Source organism: Cydia strobilella, chromosome 6 (genome assembly GCF_947568885.1).
Source record: "Cydia strobilella chromosome 6, ilCydStro3.1, whole genome shotgun sequence".
Lineage (NCBI taxonomy): Eukaryota > Metazoa > Arthropoda > Insecta > Lepidoptera > Tortricidae > Cydia > Cydia strobilella.
Window position 1 is genome coordinate 83,364 of NC_086046.1, and position 17,628 is coordinate 100,991.

Consider the following 17,628-nt stretch of genomic DNA (forward strand, 5'->3'; position numbering starts at 1 on the left):
ACCCCATACAGTAGCCCCTCGGGAAAACCTCCGCAGGGAGCTCATTCCACAGCCGAAGCGTACGCGGGAGGAAATTCCTCTTAAACCGCACAGTACGCGACCGTTACTTAAATCAGTTTCTACTTCCACAAAATACCACTGCAAATTGATTGTTAATAAAACACGGCAATAATTCGATAAGAAATTCTCATTAAGAACTAACTCGAATTGACGCCATAAATGTGCCGTCTGCCGATTTTTTATAGAACACAACTTAAACAGGATTTCAAGCATTTCAGTCGAAGGACATGCATCAAACTTGACTGAATTCCGTTACTTTAAATACAGAATATGATCCCACCTGTCCTCTGGAAACTTGTAGAACTAAGTTAGTTAATTAGTAGCCGCCACATTGTTTGTGTCGAGCAGAATGGTGTCGACCGTCGCCCGGCTAGCACGCGCAATCGATCATACGCTCTGCATAAAGAGCTCGATTTGATTAGATTCTAACGCTTTGAGAATACACCCTCAACTCTTCCTATTTGAAAATAGGACCCAAGTTTTGAAAATAGAACACGCGAAATCACACTGAACTTTTTTTTCTGTTTGCGGCCAGTGCTTTTAGTCATTTTAAAAAGTTTTAGTGTTTTTTTTTATTAGTGGCCATGACTCCAGTTGGACTTCTGTTTAAAGTGAACAGGTGAGTTGGCACGGCGGTGTTAATGATTCGTGCACTAAGTATGCATGCCTTGCCTATGTATGGTGGTTCTGGTTTGAGATGTATGGGCGTGCTTGTTTCTATGCCGGTTATGTTGTTAGTAAATAGGTGCCAGTTGAGATGTTGCATTAAAATATGTTCGCGTGTACCTAGGTTGTTTATGTTTGCAGAATTATTATTTTAAATATTTTTAAAGAGGTATCTTAAATAAATTTAATTTCAGAATAATTTGCATACATCAAAATACTTATATTATATTTACTGCCTAAACTTAATTTTGAAATAATTAATAGAATCAGGGGCCGATTGCATAATAACTTGTAATTGTAACACACCAAATTTCATGTAAATCGGTTCAGCGGTTTAAGCGTGAAGAGGTAACAGACAGGTAGGCACTGTGGGCAGACAGACGGCGCGATTCGGGAAATGAATAAAGATTCACCAGATATGAAATAGTCAAGATATGTGACGTCCCACGGGTAAAGGTACCTTATGGCGGTTGGAGCTTACGCTATTAATAACGCCGCTCCAATTAATATTGGATGGCGCTTACGTCGCATAGCGTCGCAATAATTAGCGACGCTAGTCGCTATGCGACGTAAGCGCCAGCCGCCATAAGGTACCTTTTTCGTCAAATGTCACATATCTTTACTATTTCATATCTAGTGAATCTCTAATTCGTTTCTCGAATCGCGCCGAGAGTTACTTTCGCATTTATGATAGTAAGGATTAAACTAAAAACGTTACGCTTGTCATTTAAGAAGCCTACTGTTCTGTTGCAGAGTTCCTAAAAGATAAGGGCCACTTGCACCATCTCACTAATCCGGTGTTAACCGGTTAAACCTGGAGTTACCAGTACAATTTGTCACTGGGTTAACGGTTTAATCGGTTAACCCCGGGCTAGTTAGTGGGATGGTGCAAGTGGCGCTAAGAATCTTTAATGGCAAATTTGCTAAATAATATCTACTATCTAGAGTATCTAGCTAAGAACTACTCAATTATTAATATATTTAAGAATATTCTTGCTATACCCTGTCAGTGTCCATGTGATATATACATTTGTGATATTAATAACTTTATGTACCATGATTTGCAATAAAAAAAAATGTCCCATTTTTACCTACCTACACTGAAATAAAAGCTACCTACATACCTAGTCATAAACTAACTAAGTGTCATGACGAGTCTAGTTTACTGGCTTTTTGGGACAAACGGACGGACCGACATGACGAAGTGAGATTAATGTCCGTCGGAGCTCGGCATAAATTTACATCTCATCTGTAAAGTTCAAATCAAGCCTAGCTTATGCGGTATTCAATGGCAGTAGGCGGAGAGCTGGTAGACATTTTGGAGTAGGTCCTTTGAGGCAAGCTGAAAATTTGCCTGATACTCGTACTTATACTATCATACCCTAACTCAGACTGCACTGCAGGTCTGGCTGCAGGGTAGCAGAGCTAAATCAACCCTTATAAAAATATTCATTTATTTCAAGCTATTTGGCTTATATATGTAAACTATTTACAAGTAATATAAATAAAATTAAAATTAACAATTCATTATAATAGATAAAATATGATAAAGATATACTTTGAGAGACAGGAACCAATGTTAAGTATATAATAATTTAAAGTTGCAATAAAGATTATTTTTTTATATTTTTTTTTCGTCCTAAAAAAGGTTCTTGAGGCAATCTGTAATATTTGCAGGTTAAAGTTAAGCATCTCAATAGTCATAAAAAAATAAGCCAGAATATTTGGTCGGGTCTTTGACTTTGCCAGAAGCGTGCAAAATATTTTTTCAAAAAATGCAAAAAAAGGTTCTTGAGGCAGTCTGTAATTGTTACAGGTTCAAATTAAATATTTAAATAGTCATGAAAAAAATTAGCCAGAACTTTTGGTCAGGTCTTTAACCTTGCCAGAAGCATAGCTAATATATGAAATAAATAATACGAACTTTTATCATTCAAGACTTCCTAGTTTCGTCAGTCCGTTAAACCAGGTAGCGCCAGTAGCATTTCGTTCGTGCCTTGATCTTTATATAAATTATATCAAGTGCACAAATGTCACCGTATACGTGTATAATTACCGCAATATTTACATAATCTGACGCTCTGTATGAGTGGAGAGAGTGGTGACTGTCGTTTACATGAGCGATGTTCGGACTTTACAATTTGTCAAGTCACACGAACGTTACCTAGCCGCCGCCGCCGCCGCCGCCGCCGCCGCCGCCGCCGCCGCCGCCGCCGCCATACAATAGAAGTCACGCTCTCATTTAAAACGACATTCTGAAGTAACATGAAGCAGCCGCTAGAGCCCTACCCTACAGGCCCTACGGGCCCTACGGACTCTGGAAATTGTAATAACTACAAAGAAATTAGAGCGAGTACAAGTTTTACATTGTACATTGTAAAACTTGTACTCAATATACTTTCTTTGTACCTATGTATAACAATGGTTTAGCAACGAAAACTACCTACCTACCTATCCTACCTACCTACCTACCTACCTACGACATAAAAACCTATATGTTACCTCCGTAAATGTTCATGACAAGTGTCTAGTAATTTAAACATTGAGAGCGTAAAGTTTTGATATTGTTATAATATGTTTTGATGATTTGATGTTCTGTTATGTTATACTTAGAAATAGTTTTATAGTTTACATTTAGCTACACTAACTGTTATAATAGCTGTATCGTTATTATCGATAAATAAAAATAAAAATGACAAGACATGCGATACATCTCGCGCGCACCAATAAGACATGCTTTCCATGTTGTGCATTGTAACGTATTTCACGCGCATAAATCAGCGCGAGCGATCGTATCACATCTAATGTCAAATCATAACAGATTTTAAAATCAGAATTCAGCTCATATCGCGTGGAAATGTACAATAAATCACTCGCTAACATTCGATCAATATCTATTACGAGTTGATGACTTTATACTTGATATAACGCCTTGTGTAAGTTTCAAATGAAACCCGCTAAGTGCGCGTCGAATCGCGCACCAATGTTTCCGTTAGAGCGTTTTCATATTGTCCAATCCGATATCAGTTATCGGATGATCCTTGGAGAAAAGCAGCCGCTAGAGCCCTACGGCATGAATTCCGAAGTTGAAAATTAAACATTTAAATAATGAATAATAAATATAAAAAGCGCTTTTTAAATTTTTACTTTGTGGTTGTATCTGATATATATGAAGATATCAAACTACATACATTTACCATTACGGGTCGTAAGATGAGATACCTATATATTCCAGTTCCTGTTACAGACAGACGGACGCAGTAATTTGGTTCTATTAGTTACCCTTCAGGCACGGAACCCTAAACAGAAATTTAATTGTTTAACAATCAGTGTGGAGCATACATGTTGTGGTTTTGCCATAACAAGCATTTCTAGTGTAACGTATATTTACTAGTGAGGTAGCGACGTGACGAATTTTAATCAATTTAATCGATTATCGTAGAAAAACCGGCCACACTTCTGTGGGCGCCAGTGATTGGTTATTGCTACAAGCATAGAGTAACTTATACTAGAGCGGTACTGTCATAGTAAATTTTGTAACCACAGTAAATTCACTGCCATCTATCGACACACTTTAAAACTAAAAATGCAGATTTATAAAAATACGATGAAATGTATTTAATTATGGATAAATGATTTTTTTTATTAAATAACAAACGAAACCGTCAACGCCATCTATACGACAGTAGGCCAAAGCTAGTAGCGCCTTCTGATCGAGAGTCAAATTTTCTTGATTTTCGAGGCACGTTTTTTCCTTAGACTGTATCCATCTATTACGGAGTTATATCTATGTTTGCTACAAGTGATACATGTAACCTAATAAGTTAAACCAATCATAAATTATTTATTAAGTTATTTACTTATTGGTTACTTGCTGTTATAACTATGTAGGTTAGTAGTAGGTACGTAATTTAAACGTCTTACAAAAAAAGTGGAAACAACTGTCAATTTATGAAGTGTAGTTAAAAGGAATGTTTACAGTGAAATATTAGGTTTCAAAATTTATATAATCAGTTGTGTTTTAATTATGTTTAATACTAGGTATTCAGTCTATTGTATCTAATGGATTTGCCATTAGTTTTTTGTTTTATTTACAGATTGGCCCAAAAATTTTTTTTACTGCGGCATATATATAACTAGCTTTTGCCCGCGACTTCGTCTGCGTGGACTTAGTAACAGCAGTATAGCGCCTGGTAAAAATCTCATAGCAATAATTCAACTTGAGCATATTATTATTATGCACACAAATTAGCAGGCACTTCATTAATTATCTCAATTCCACCCCGCTTTTTACTTTCTTAAGGTGATGATGATGATGATTTTCGGGATAAAAACTATCCTATGTCCTTCTCAGGGACTCAAACTATCTCTATGCAAAATTTCATCTAAATCGATTCAGCGGTTTAAGCGTGAAGAGGAAACACACAGACAGACAGACAGACAGACAGACAGACTTTCGCATTTATAATATTAGTATGGATTTAAAACATACATAAAAATGTAAAATTGATAGATTTAGTCCGTGAAATTTTACTCCTTTTGTTACCTAATTGAAATAACAAGTACTGGTTTCTATTAGCACGTCTTCTTATCTTACCTTTTATCAGATCAATTTTTTGAAAACAGACTCACTAAATTAGTAATGTTTGCTTTAAAAAAAAACATCCATCGATGTTTAGGTAAACGCGCGTAAAGCACTGATTTTGTCGCTCTTATTTGTAAATTTCGTAAAGTTTGGACTGCTAAACATGGTAATTTTGTATTACACATATCCTGTACTTGACGTTTATCAGACTACATTTTTATTATTATGACTTTGAAGTAGTGTAAATGAAAGTTAGACGAAATCAATTTTCTCCAGAAATTACTTCAAAACAAGTGACAATTTCTCTAAAAATCGACTTAATTTCAACGTAATTTTGATACTTAAACAATCTACAACATTTGCTGAAACTATTCTTATACATCAATTTGTATAATTTACCACCATGATTTTTTGATGAATTTTTAAAAACTGCCCCTTCTCTTCATGCATTACCGGTGACGCACGCTCGCGACCTCATTATTAAAAGGCAAGATGAGAAGACGTGCTAATAGAAATCAATACTTGTTATTTAATATAAAATCGACTACGGCCTCTTAAACAAAAGCCTTTGTTCCTTTTATGGGTGCGCGTGCCCATAGTTGGTGAGCGCGTGGCCATTGTTGGTGAGCGCATGCCACTCGCTGCGCGCTCGTCAACAGCATGAAATGTACGGGCCCTACCTCAGTATGAAAGGGATATAAAACCTAGTTGTCTGATTGAACCCTTGTCCTTATAAAGCAGGCACTCTAGGTGCTTTTCTTATAATTTCAGGAAAATTTCAAAGGAATTTAATGAAAATTTCATTTTAGAAACGGAACATTTCGATCCTCATACAAAAATATGTGATGTTCCCGAAGTTTTTCAATGTAGATTGTTCGCAATTTTGGGAATTTTGGGCACCTGCCCTGAATCACATGAATACATTATAACACATTCGTACAAGAAGTTGCTGTCAAGCTGTTGGCAGTGAGTGAGTGTGGTGAGCTGGTGAGCCGGTCGCAGTAACCGAGCCGTCTGGGAACCAACTACTCCGCATACTAGCTATGCAATCAGATGTTACACTTAGGACTGCTCTAAAAGTTCATATTTTTTAATATGATGTACAGTTTAACCACATTTGGTTTATGTTAGCTTATCTTTTGTACACTTTATAAATGCAACCTGCGGGCCTCAGCCCAGCTGCAGCTGCAGCAGCTGGGCGGTAGCTTTTTTATCGCCTGCCACCATGCCTGTCACGTAGTATGTAAGTGCAAAAGTGACAGGCTTAGTGACAGGTGATAAAAATGCAACCATGCTGACACCGCTGGTGTGCAAATTTCAACTTTATATCGTTTGTAGTTTCGGCTCTGCGTTGATGAATCAGTCAGTCAGTCAGTCAGGGAGGACGGAGGACACACGCATTCATATATCTGTTAATCTGCTATCATTTGTTACCCCACATGTGCATTGTGCAATGCATAGTTTGGGTGCAATATTATGGAACCTGTTTCCTGAAATAAATTAATTTTATTAATTTTATTTTTTATTTATTTATTATATGAGTTGTTCCCACTTAATGTTCTGTTCTTCTGCTTTTGTTGTCTGTACATGTTTGTTACTGTCACGAATAGATATCTTATCTTTATCAATATTGACTTTTCGTATTGCGGCGGCAGCCATTTTGATGACGTCATTACGCGGGACATGTTCACTTGCTCTACCTGGGCCAATATCTCCCGTCAGTTTTGGGGTACCAAACACATATTTACTAAAAGTTGGTGAGGGTTACCGCATCTGACTGAACTGTTTTCCCACAAGGGCGCGTACTATGTAGTTGTAGAACCACTGGCAGAATGGCAGTGCGTGCGCTGTGCCGTGCGCGTACGCATGATGGTCTATTTGTATTATTTTGTATTGATATTGCGTTACTCCCTGTTTGATTTCATGCCCATGAGTAGAGAAAGCGTCAACTGTGCACTTAACATAATTTAATTAAATAGGCGTTCTACTTTGATTAATTAAGTACGTTTAGTTTAATCGCCCTTTTTGTCTGCTTGTGTAATAATAAATGACAGGACATGGACAGCGGAGTCTTAGTAATATGGTCCCATTTTTGCCCTTTGGGTACGGAACCCTAAAAATAGTGCCATCCTTCGACGCGAGGGGTATAGGTATAATAGCTGTATTGGCGACATACCTGTTATGTCTCCAAACTGTCAACGCATCAACTACCAATTAAGAGAAGCCAAAACAAATTTGATGACAACTCAATCCATTGTGTACGAGGCAGGTTAGTGTCCACGTAACGTGACCGCATACCTTCAGCCCATGCATATGCATGCGACATGCTGTTCACTGGGTTACAACTACTAGCTACTAGCGCTTGTTTTTCGACAAAAAGTAACACCTAGCTACTCAACATCAAAGGTTTGATAGGTTTACTCGAGGAGCTGGGCTGCCAGGACTAGCCCACCCCCATGTCACGCAAAATAGGCGCCAGTCGTCGAGTTGCGGAAAGTCGCCCGAACTACAATACAATACAAACACCTAGCTTGACTTATTTAGACTCATGGATGTAAGTAAAGGGAAGTAGATGTGGCACCCGGCGCTCGATCGTGCAACCGGGCTGACGCCAATGTGTCAAGGTTGTCACAATCATCTACTAAATATTGCCTGCATTTTAGTTTTGTCAACTATGAAAGTCACGCGTCTATTATTAATAAAAGGTGATTGTTTAGACTAAGTAGTTACTTTCCTAACCAGTCAAAACAGCTATTTTTTTTATGAAACCTTAAAAATGATTTGTTAGAGCCGAGGATCTTCTTAGGGTCTCTGAGTTAGTTGGTTAAGTTTTGTAATTATTATACTGGGGAAAAATAGACTTAGGAACAGACAAACGAAGTTTCTTTCGTATCGATAATATCATATATGTAGCCCATCCATAGTACGTCAGCTGCAGAGAAAAGGCACGCCCCCTGCATACAAAGTTCTGTAAATTAGTGTGGGCGTGGGTGTTTCTGTACATAAATATATTGGAAATTACGAAATCCCAGAAGACTGAAGCGCCGCGAGTAGTTAGTCATCTTTGCATTTGTATTTCATTTATCACGATCTCTTAGACCCACTTGCGCCATTCCAATGACCCAGGTTAACCGGTTAAACATGAAGTTACTATGGTTACCAGTATAATTTGATACTGGGTTAACGGTTTATCAGCTTAACCCCGGGTTAGTAGGACTGCACGTGGGCCTTACGCAAAGATTTTGCTCACAATATTTGTAAGTTGTTTATCATTACCTGAACAGCTTAGGCATTAGCATAGCCATAGTTAACTCACAAATCTCACAATTCATATATTTTATCGCAAAAACAAAATATACATTGTCAGTGAAGACTTTTGCTGTCAGTACAGTCAGTCAGTAGCGGTTAAAATAACGTGCCAAAAGTCCTCCTGGTATACTCTTCTAAATAGAGATATATTTTTGTATATAATATTGTCTTCGGTTACCGCGATAGTTACTCATGAAATAAAACTATGAAAACGGATTATATCGCGAATATTGAATTTATAATACATCCCGACGTTTCGAACTCTTTACAGCGTTCGTGGTCAACGGGTGACTGAGGAAAAATTACAAAGTGCAAAAATACCCACATACTAAAATAATGAACAATCATAGACTACAAACTTTAAGGCTGGTTGTACATGCAAAATCGGTTCATAAGGCTAGTTATACACTATAATTTTTTTTCAAGTAAAGATATATATATATATATATACGCGATTAAAAAAAAAAAAAAAAAAACATTATTTTAGTATGTGGGTATTTTTGCACTGTAATTTTTCCTCAGTCACCCGTTGACCACGAACGCTGTAAAGAGTTCGAAACGTCGGGATGTATTATAAATTCAATATACGCGATATAATCCGTTTTCATAGTTTTATTTCATATATTTGTATAGTTCGGGAATCTGTCACAGTATAATTGTTCTAAGTATATAGGTATAGAGACACTCTTTATTAGAGAATGGTAAGCTCATGTGGATTAAGAGAAACATAAGTTTATTTTGCTCGCGGCAAGAGAATTAGTATGAGGATTCCTTTACAGCAAGTATTTCTCTTACCCCATCTAACATTAGATATGTACTTTTGACGCGTAGTCTGATCTGTTACTTTTGATGCTGACTATACCATTGTGGCTACAGTTAATTTACAATTCATAAACCGTATTGCGTTGACATACGGTCCATGAAAAGCCATTCGTTGTGTGCAGTGATTGCAACGCTTGACCCCCGCGTTGTATCTCATTGGCACAAATAGCTGGCTCCGGCTATCTTTAGAGTTTACCCATTACAATGCAAAGGGAGTCGTAAACTTTAAGCACTACAAGCCTTCTAACCTATGGCGTAATTTTGCGAAGGCATTTATCATACTGACGCCATACGGCTGCGGTTGCGGTGCCAGTGTGAAGACTTCCTAAGAATGTACTTTAGTTTGATTGCTAACGCCCATAAACAGAAAGTATTTTTTTGTTTTAAAAGCAAATTCGCTAAATGATTTTGAAGAATATATTGCAATTCCTATAAGACTATTTTGTGTTGGATGACGTCGGAGACACGACCTGATCAAAGCTTGTACTATCGGTGATAGGCGACGATTCACTTAACCAGGTACTTGGATTATAAAAGTGCTTGTTACTAGGCCTATTTGAATAAAGAATATTTTGACTGACTTTGAATACAATACATAATTACATAGCAAACCATAACTCCGGGGCAAATAAATATTTGTTTAAACACAATATCAATGCGTTTCAACTGTTTAAATCCTTCATTTCAGAGGGTTATTATTATTTAAAAACGAACGGTATTTAATTATTATGCTAAACGTATACTTACTTTTTGTTTTAATCTAAATCAATTGAATTAAAGAATTATTAATTTACGCATGTTTATATAGGTACTTTTAGTTCCACACGGCGACGAACATAATTAAATAATCAACGCACTATGATTAACTGCTCGATTATAAAAACCACCACTAAATTATGCGGCTCGGCAATTAGTCTTTGTCGTTTGATTAGAAACCAGCGCACGCGCATTATCATGGGTAATTACCAACAACATAATCTCTTATTGGCTATTCCTGTCCTTACGCTAGTCTATACCCAGTCTAACATCCCATCCACAATCTAAAATAGACTTTAAGTTAACACCGTTAGGTTATATGTCGATTGGCGAGTGGAAAACTCATAAATACAATGTGGGTATAAAGCAAGGAGATTTTTTCTCAATCATTCGTAATTAGTCGACAATGCGAAGAAAATAAAGTATTCTTCTCATTGCTTAAGCCTTATTCCAAAACCAATATTCATTGATCTTAAGACCAGTAACAATCATGTACAATGGGAGTTCATACAATACTGGTTTGTCTTGTCTCATGAGAGTACCATGGATACTAACACTGGATGCGTGTGTGGATGGTTGGGGGGCGTTTTTGCGCATCTCGAACGTTACCGGAACAGTTTTGTTTAATAACCAGTATAATCGACGCAGTGGATCGTGGACGCTGATTTATTGAGGTTTAATGATAGATTTGGTGACAGAGTTTTACATTATTATCGACTGGAATGAAGAAGATTGTGTTTTTTCAATTATCGAGTCCAAAGAAGATTAAGATTATAGTTTTCTATACGGTTCGCTTGGCCTACCGTAATCTTCGCATCTTAGCGTTTTCCCAGTTGAATCCGAAACTTCGGGATTCGCTTTTTGGTAAACTAATGGGTTTTTATTAAAGCTACTGCCATCTAGCCTTCCAACCCAGAGGCTAGGCTATTAGAAACAATTGGTATTAGCTCGGTTTCCTTACGAATCTTTCCTTCATCGAAGAGAAAATAGACTTAAATATCAAATAATATTTCGTATAAAAATGTCAAGAAACGCATTTGTAGGAGCCGGGGTTCGAACGCACAATCTCCGTTTTAGAAGCTTTCGTCTTAGCAGGCCGCAAGCGTTTGCCTTATCGTATTTAATTTAAACTGATTGAAAAATTGAAGCAGGAACAAGACCCTAGGCATCCTCTTCACGGCCACAAGCTACCACCATCTCGTCTAAAGAGTCGTAGGAGCTTTATGCGGTATACTGCAGCGATCCGGATTCCACCGTCCCAGAATCGACTCGCCCAATGGAAGAGTACCCGCGCCCCTCCTGACGACTACGTCCGCCCCGCTGAAGCGCTTCCCGCTGGGCACAAGCAGCCGTGGCCGATCTGGAAAGCCTTAAACAGACTGCGTTCCCAGGTCGGTCGTAGCAAGGAGAACAATGTCCATGTGGGACGACTCCCCAAACAATGGAACACATGCTATCTTGCCCGGCGTGCCCGCATTCCTGCTCTGAACAGGATCTCCGTGATGCGACGGACAGGGCGATAAATGTCGCTGCCTTTTGGTCCCGCACAGTCTGAAAGTCTGAAACCATCGACACGAGAAGAAGATTTAAACTGATCATGTAAATTGCGATATCCTGATCATCTGGTTTTGCCCTGCAGCCGTCATAGTTGTAAAAACTGACCATTCTTACGCAAAATGATAGTTATTGCAATGAAATTATAACTGTCAATATGTAAATTGTGGTCTGCACCGTCTGCAGTTTAGGTCTTCAGTAGATCTGTATCCCTGGTATTAGACTTGCCAAATCTCTTCATGATGGATATGTTAATGTGCCAATTAAAGTCCAAAGCATTCAAGATATTCACATACATTAACCTCCTTTCAGCGGCGGGCGGATAAAAAGACGAATAGTAAACATTTTGTTCGTCCGTCTTTCACAAATGCCATCCATCTTCTATTGGCATAGCGCGCATATCCACGCGTTTTGTCAGAGCGGCAACATTCTTCATTAAAGCAATATTAATATGAATTTCTGTAATTGAAGTAACTATTATTTATTTTATAACTAAGAACAATTCAATTATAACTTTATTAACAAAACTTCCGTGAGACACAGACATATTAAATATATTAATAACGGGTCACTCACGTGTTTTAAGTCGAAAACGCTCGACATGTTTCACTCCGTACCGAGGAGCGTCATCAGGAGCTTGCGTCGACGGTGACGGACTTAATGAGTTACCCGTTATTAATATATTTAATATTACTTTATTACTTACATTATTGGTTTTTTGCACGATATAATATAGTAATAGACTCACAGATTATCAGTCCCGCCGGACGATATCAACCTGTCAGTTAGAACAAAAATGGGACATTTCCGAACAACTGACAGGCCGATATCGTCCGGCGGACTGGTAATCAGTGGGCCCTTTTAGACGAAGCTTAGTATAGGCAGCAATTTAGATTGCCTGCCATTATTTTCAATTCAATAAAGCCTAGTATGGAATGCCTTTGGGTGGAAGGTCGATAGACAGTCGCTTTCGCAAGATTGAGTGCCTACGCTAATTCTTGTTATTCGTTCCCAAGCGGACATCAGGTTTCCTTGACCATGAGCCATTGCAAAAGGCCGGTACAACACCAGGAAGATGATGATGATGTATGTAACGTCATTCATCAATCATCATACGTACGCATATTTAAAGTCCGTATACCTCGACGGGTATTCGCCTCTACAGTCTAGCTAGGCGCACGCGCGGATGCCGGAACCCGTCCATCTGTCTGCGTGTTGCGTCCGATGTAATTGTTATCTACTACTCATTAATGGTACAGTCGGCTACTAAAGCGCCCAAGTTTAATAAGCGTAACTCATAGTCGTGTATAATTTAAAACGGAGTATTGAATGTACGGCTCCGCTATTTTGAAAACTTTCCAAAAATGTATTAGCAATAAAAATACATTTATCTATTATTATAATAGAGATTACTATCTCTATAATAGTCCGGTCAATTCGAACAACGTGATAATTACTAGATATGAGAACAATACGAGATCTAATAGATACGTTATAGTTTAGTTCTCAACTAGTTATCTTTTGCAATTCGATTCGAGAAACCAATTGTCATTTCACGCTACAATTATTGTGACGTTTTGGGATATCCATTAGATATCCATTGGATGTCTAAGTAATATCTTAAGCAGATCTTAAAGAGATCGTTCATGAGGACATTCGGAATCGCGGAAATGTCAAATTTGACAGGACTTTCTTAAATATCTTGTTATCGTTTCTGTTTCATATCTAGTTGATATCTAGATCATTGTTCGAATTGGCCTGAGAGATAGAAACTGCTCACAAAATTTCGCGAGAATAGGTTAAGAAAAGAGAACAGCCGTACAGCTGCGAATAGTAACACGAAATCAGTTATTCCCCAGCTGAAACGGAAACCCTTTGCTCGCGCCTTGCATGTGCTCGCTCGGTCAAAATGACATCTTGGCTTGACAGTTAACAAGCAGTCATACTGTTTATTCATACTGTACCACATACTAGTCAAATCAGTTTTTTTTCGAAATGTCAAAACGAAATAAATGACGTCACAATCAAATTACCCTACTCTATAGTTTTATACGGGCTTTTAAATTGACATTAACTTTTACCAATAAATGTCTTGTATCTTGTAAATTGTGTCTAAAAATAACTGCTGTCTAGGTTTCTCTATTAATCTTCTGGTGACTTATATTGACCGGGATATAGACCGTGATTACCTTTTGTATTATTTGTGAGCTCCCGATATTTCGACGCAGTTACATGCATCATGTTCACGGGTGACTGAAGATAGCGGGTGGGTGTCAAAGTTGTGTAGACAGCGCTCTGTCTACCCTCATTCTTGCGCGTCGGCTGCGTTCACTTTCAACGTTACCAACGGTCGCATTCACACTTGTTGGTCCGGTCGCGTTCACACTCGTTGGTCTGTCCAAACACACTACACTCACGGTGTCACTACGCGTGTTTGATTCGGATATCACTGGTTTTTTACACAAACAAATCACAGGATTCCACACATTTGACAGTTTAAACCCATCTTCACGATTAAAATTTTTGTAAATATCGGGAGCTCACAAATAATACAAAAGGTAATCACGGTCTATATCCCGGTCAATATAAGTCTAGTGAAACTAACCGTGAATCATTCAAAACTCTAATCTTCTGGTGCTTTATTTTATGCATGGTGTAAAATAATTTATTTTAAAAACAGTCAAATACCCTATTTAGGATTATTAACAAAACCTTAAAACCCTACGTAAACACAGTAGCCACTTTACCTAGTAAACTGTATGAGCAACAGCCGTCAAGTTACTGGTGCCTACGCAACATTTTATGATGTATTGTTTACGTTCTTAGTGAGCAAAGGGTGTATCTGAGCAGCAGCATAGCTTCAATATGTCTGTTTGTCATACAGTACAGAAGCTAACTTTACTTCATAGCCTAAACCGTGCCTAAGTCAGGGTAAACGGCGTCATTGTTTATTTTCTAGCAGCTATATAATTAACCCTTTAACGGGCGTAAAGGTGTCAGAAATTACGTTAAATCGAACTCTATGACTTTGAAATAGGTACGATAGGGGATGATAACACATGTTGAATTTTATAACAAAATCTAGTAACATAGATAGAAAATGAGCAATTTATCACAATAATGTAGATATTAAAGAAATATATGGAAATAATACAGAAATACAGTCTTAAAAGTTTCAAAATTTAAGTAATTTTTCGACTTTCAAAAAGGAAAAAAGTAAGGGTACCATTCGATTTCTTACATTTTGTCCAAAAAAATATTGTACAAGAACTATATACATAAACGCAATATTTCACCGACAAAAACGCAATTTTCTTATTTTGTCCATACATTCAAAATGGGCTCTCAGTGAACTTGACGTCACGTTCACTTATCCTTTTTTTAGGAGCGTTTCGCGAGTGAAGTACGACTACGGCTTTGACTATCATTTCTGACTTTGTATTGCTTTAATGCAATGGGTCCCATATAGACATCTGATCCTAAAAATAAACCTGATCGAAAATTTGTCATCTAGCCTATTCAAAATCATTGTGGGAAATATATTTATTTTGCCATATTAGGCTGCCTATCACATCTCGTCTCCAATTCACTCGATTACAACTAGGTACAACCAAATGCATAGTATTATATAATCTGTGCAAATGCTATTGGTTGATTCCCGCACGTTTTCTCTCATTATTACTCCGATCATTGGCCTCAGTGGAACGGCAGCCTAAAAGGCTTTATTATGGTTCAAAGGCCAACAAAGTCCGAAAGATTCCATCCAATACATAAACAGGACGAATTTGGGTTAGAGTACCCTAATGCTATCAAAACAATTTGTAAATTATTGTGAAACCTTGTGAGAAGGTTCCATAACTATATAAATTTAGTTTGTCGATTCAGTTTTTAAAATCCGGCCAAGTGCGAGTCGGACTCGCGCACGAAGAGTTCCGTACCATTATCTATAAAAACGACAAAAAAATCACGTTTGTTGTATGTTATGTAATATTTATTTTATTCTGTTTTTTAGTATTCGGATAGCGGCAACAGAAATACATCATCTGTGAAAATTTCAACTGTCTAACTATCACGGTTCATGAGATACAGCCTGGTGACAGACGGACAGACAGATAGACAGACAGACAGCGGAGTCTTAGTAATAGGGTCCCGTTTTACCCTTTGTGTACGGAACTCTAAAAATGGCGAATCGAGCCTATTAATATTTGTGTCTTCGTCTGTACCATCTACTGGGCATCTAGCATCAATTAATACGCCGTCAGGTGCGTCAAGCGGCTGCGCGTGCGATAACGACCACCACCGAGATCCATGCATTATTGCTATTTAATTGTCCACGTCTATTGATACTTACTCACTCCGCTAGAGGATGTAATGCACAACTATCTGTGTATACATACTAGTAGAAATACAATTAAAAATAATTATAGAAAATTTATACGTATTATAAATAATTTGCATAAGAGAAATGAAATGACTTTATCATTAAGGAAATTGATTCGGAGATTTTTTTTTCGGTCCCATGATTTTATGAAACGTCAATAACTTTTGCTAAAATTGAACGCCATTTCAAATTGCTGAATTTTTAGTCCGATCGCATTGATCGCATGTTGAAAAACCGGACAAGTACGAGTCGGACTCGCCCACCGATGGATCCGTACGAATTTAACTTACTTGTTTCTTATTTTATTTATATTTTTGATTTTTTACAAATTTATGTAACTACAGGGCAACGATTAATAAGTGTAATATTTGTTTGTTTCAGTGAGGGTCTGTTCACGTGCCCCGTGAATGCCTCCCCCGTCGACTACGCTAAGGTAAGTGAAGTTTACCAATCACTGAATAATTACATAAAGAGGAATAATTACACAAGGAAGGCCGCAAAAATATCTGACACAATCTTATTTATAGAGCCACTAGCTTTTGCCCGCGACTTCGTCTGCGTGGACTTAGTAACAGCAGCTAAAGTAAAAATTCTCATAGCAATAATTCAATTTGAGCATATTATGCACACAAATTAGCAGGCACTTCATTAATTATCTCAATTCCACCCCGCTTTTTATTTTCTTAAGGGATGATTTTCGGGATAAAAACTATCCTATGTCCTTCTCAGGGACTCAACCTATCTCTATGCCAAATTTAATTTAAATCGATTCAGCGGTTTAAGCGTAAAGAGGGAACACACAGAAAGACAGACAGACAGACAGACAGACTTTCGCATTTATAATATTAGTATAGAAATATGGATGAGTAAGAGCGTGTCACATATTGTTGCAGCCTTCAAAGGGCAGATATTATTGCAGGTTACTGTACGATATACAGTCAGCCTCAAAGTAACATATCAGACTACGCGTCAAAAGTCATTCTCTAATAACATAACAAAAAGAAATTGGCTCTACATATAAATCATAAATCATTTATTTAGTGATAAGCTTACATACATACATACAAAAAGATGTGTAGAACAATCTGATCACTACAATCAATCTATTACATTACAGATCGTTTTTGACGCGAAATGGATAGATCTCGTATATCTCTTCTGGAATACTGGAAAACGCATTTACGCCATCTACGGCCCCGGAATACTTTTCCAGTTTAATAAGCGTAGCGTAGCGTGTGTCCGCCATATATTTTGAATGTTACAAACATTGCATACCTAATGACAACAGTTCCTTGATTCCCGGTTCCCGGCGCCCGCGCGGGTGGTCGCCCGACGCCCTTGCGGTGCCGCCAGCTGCCGCGAGATGGCGTGCTTCACAAAAATAATAACCGTACAAAACCACCCCCTCGGTACCAGTAGCTTTATTGCTCGTAAAGGGGTAATTCCATCTACGCTTTCTCAGGGCACTTCGGAGAAGGACAGAGAAAGGTATATG

The 17,628-nt window shown here is 37.9% G+C and overlaps 1 protein-coding gene across 1 annotated transcript in view; it reads left to right on the forward strand.

Annotated features, from left to right (window-relative positions):
• Positions 1-375: 375 nt before the first annotated feature.
• The window catches only part of LOC134741948 (TNF receptor-associated factor 4), a 111,585-nt gene continuing 94,332 nt past the window's right edge, over positions 376-17,628 (forward strand). Inside the window, exons 1-2 of the mRNA XM_063674839.1 lie at positions 376-679; positions 16,515-16,566. Of these exons, the coding sequence (XP_063530909.1) occupies positions 645-679; positions 16,515-16,566 (87 nt within the window). The 5' untranslated portion in view covers positions 376-644. The remainder of the gene's footprint in view (positions 680-16,514; positions 16,567-17,628) is intronic.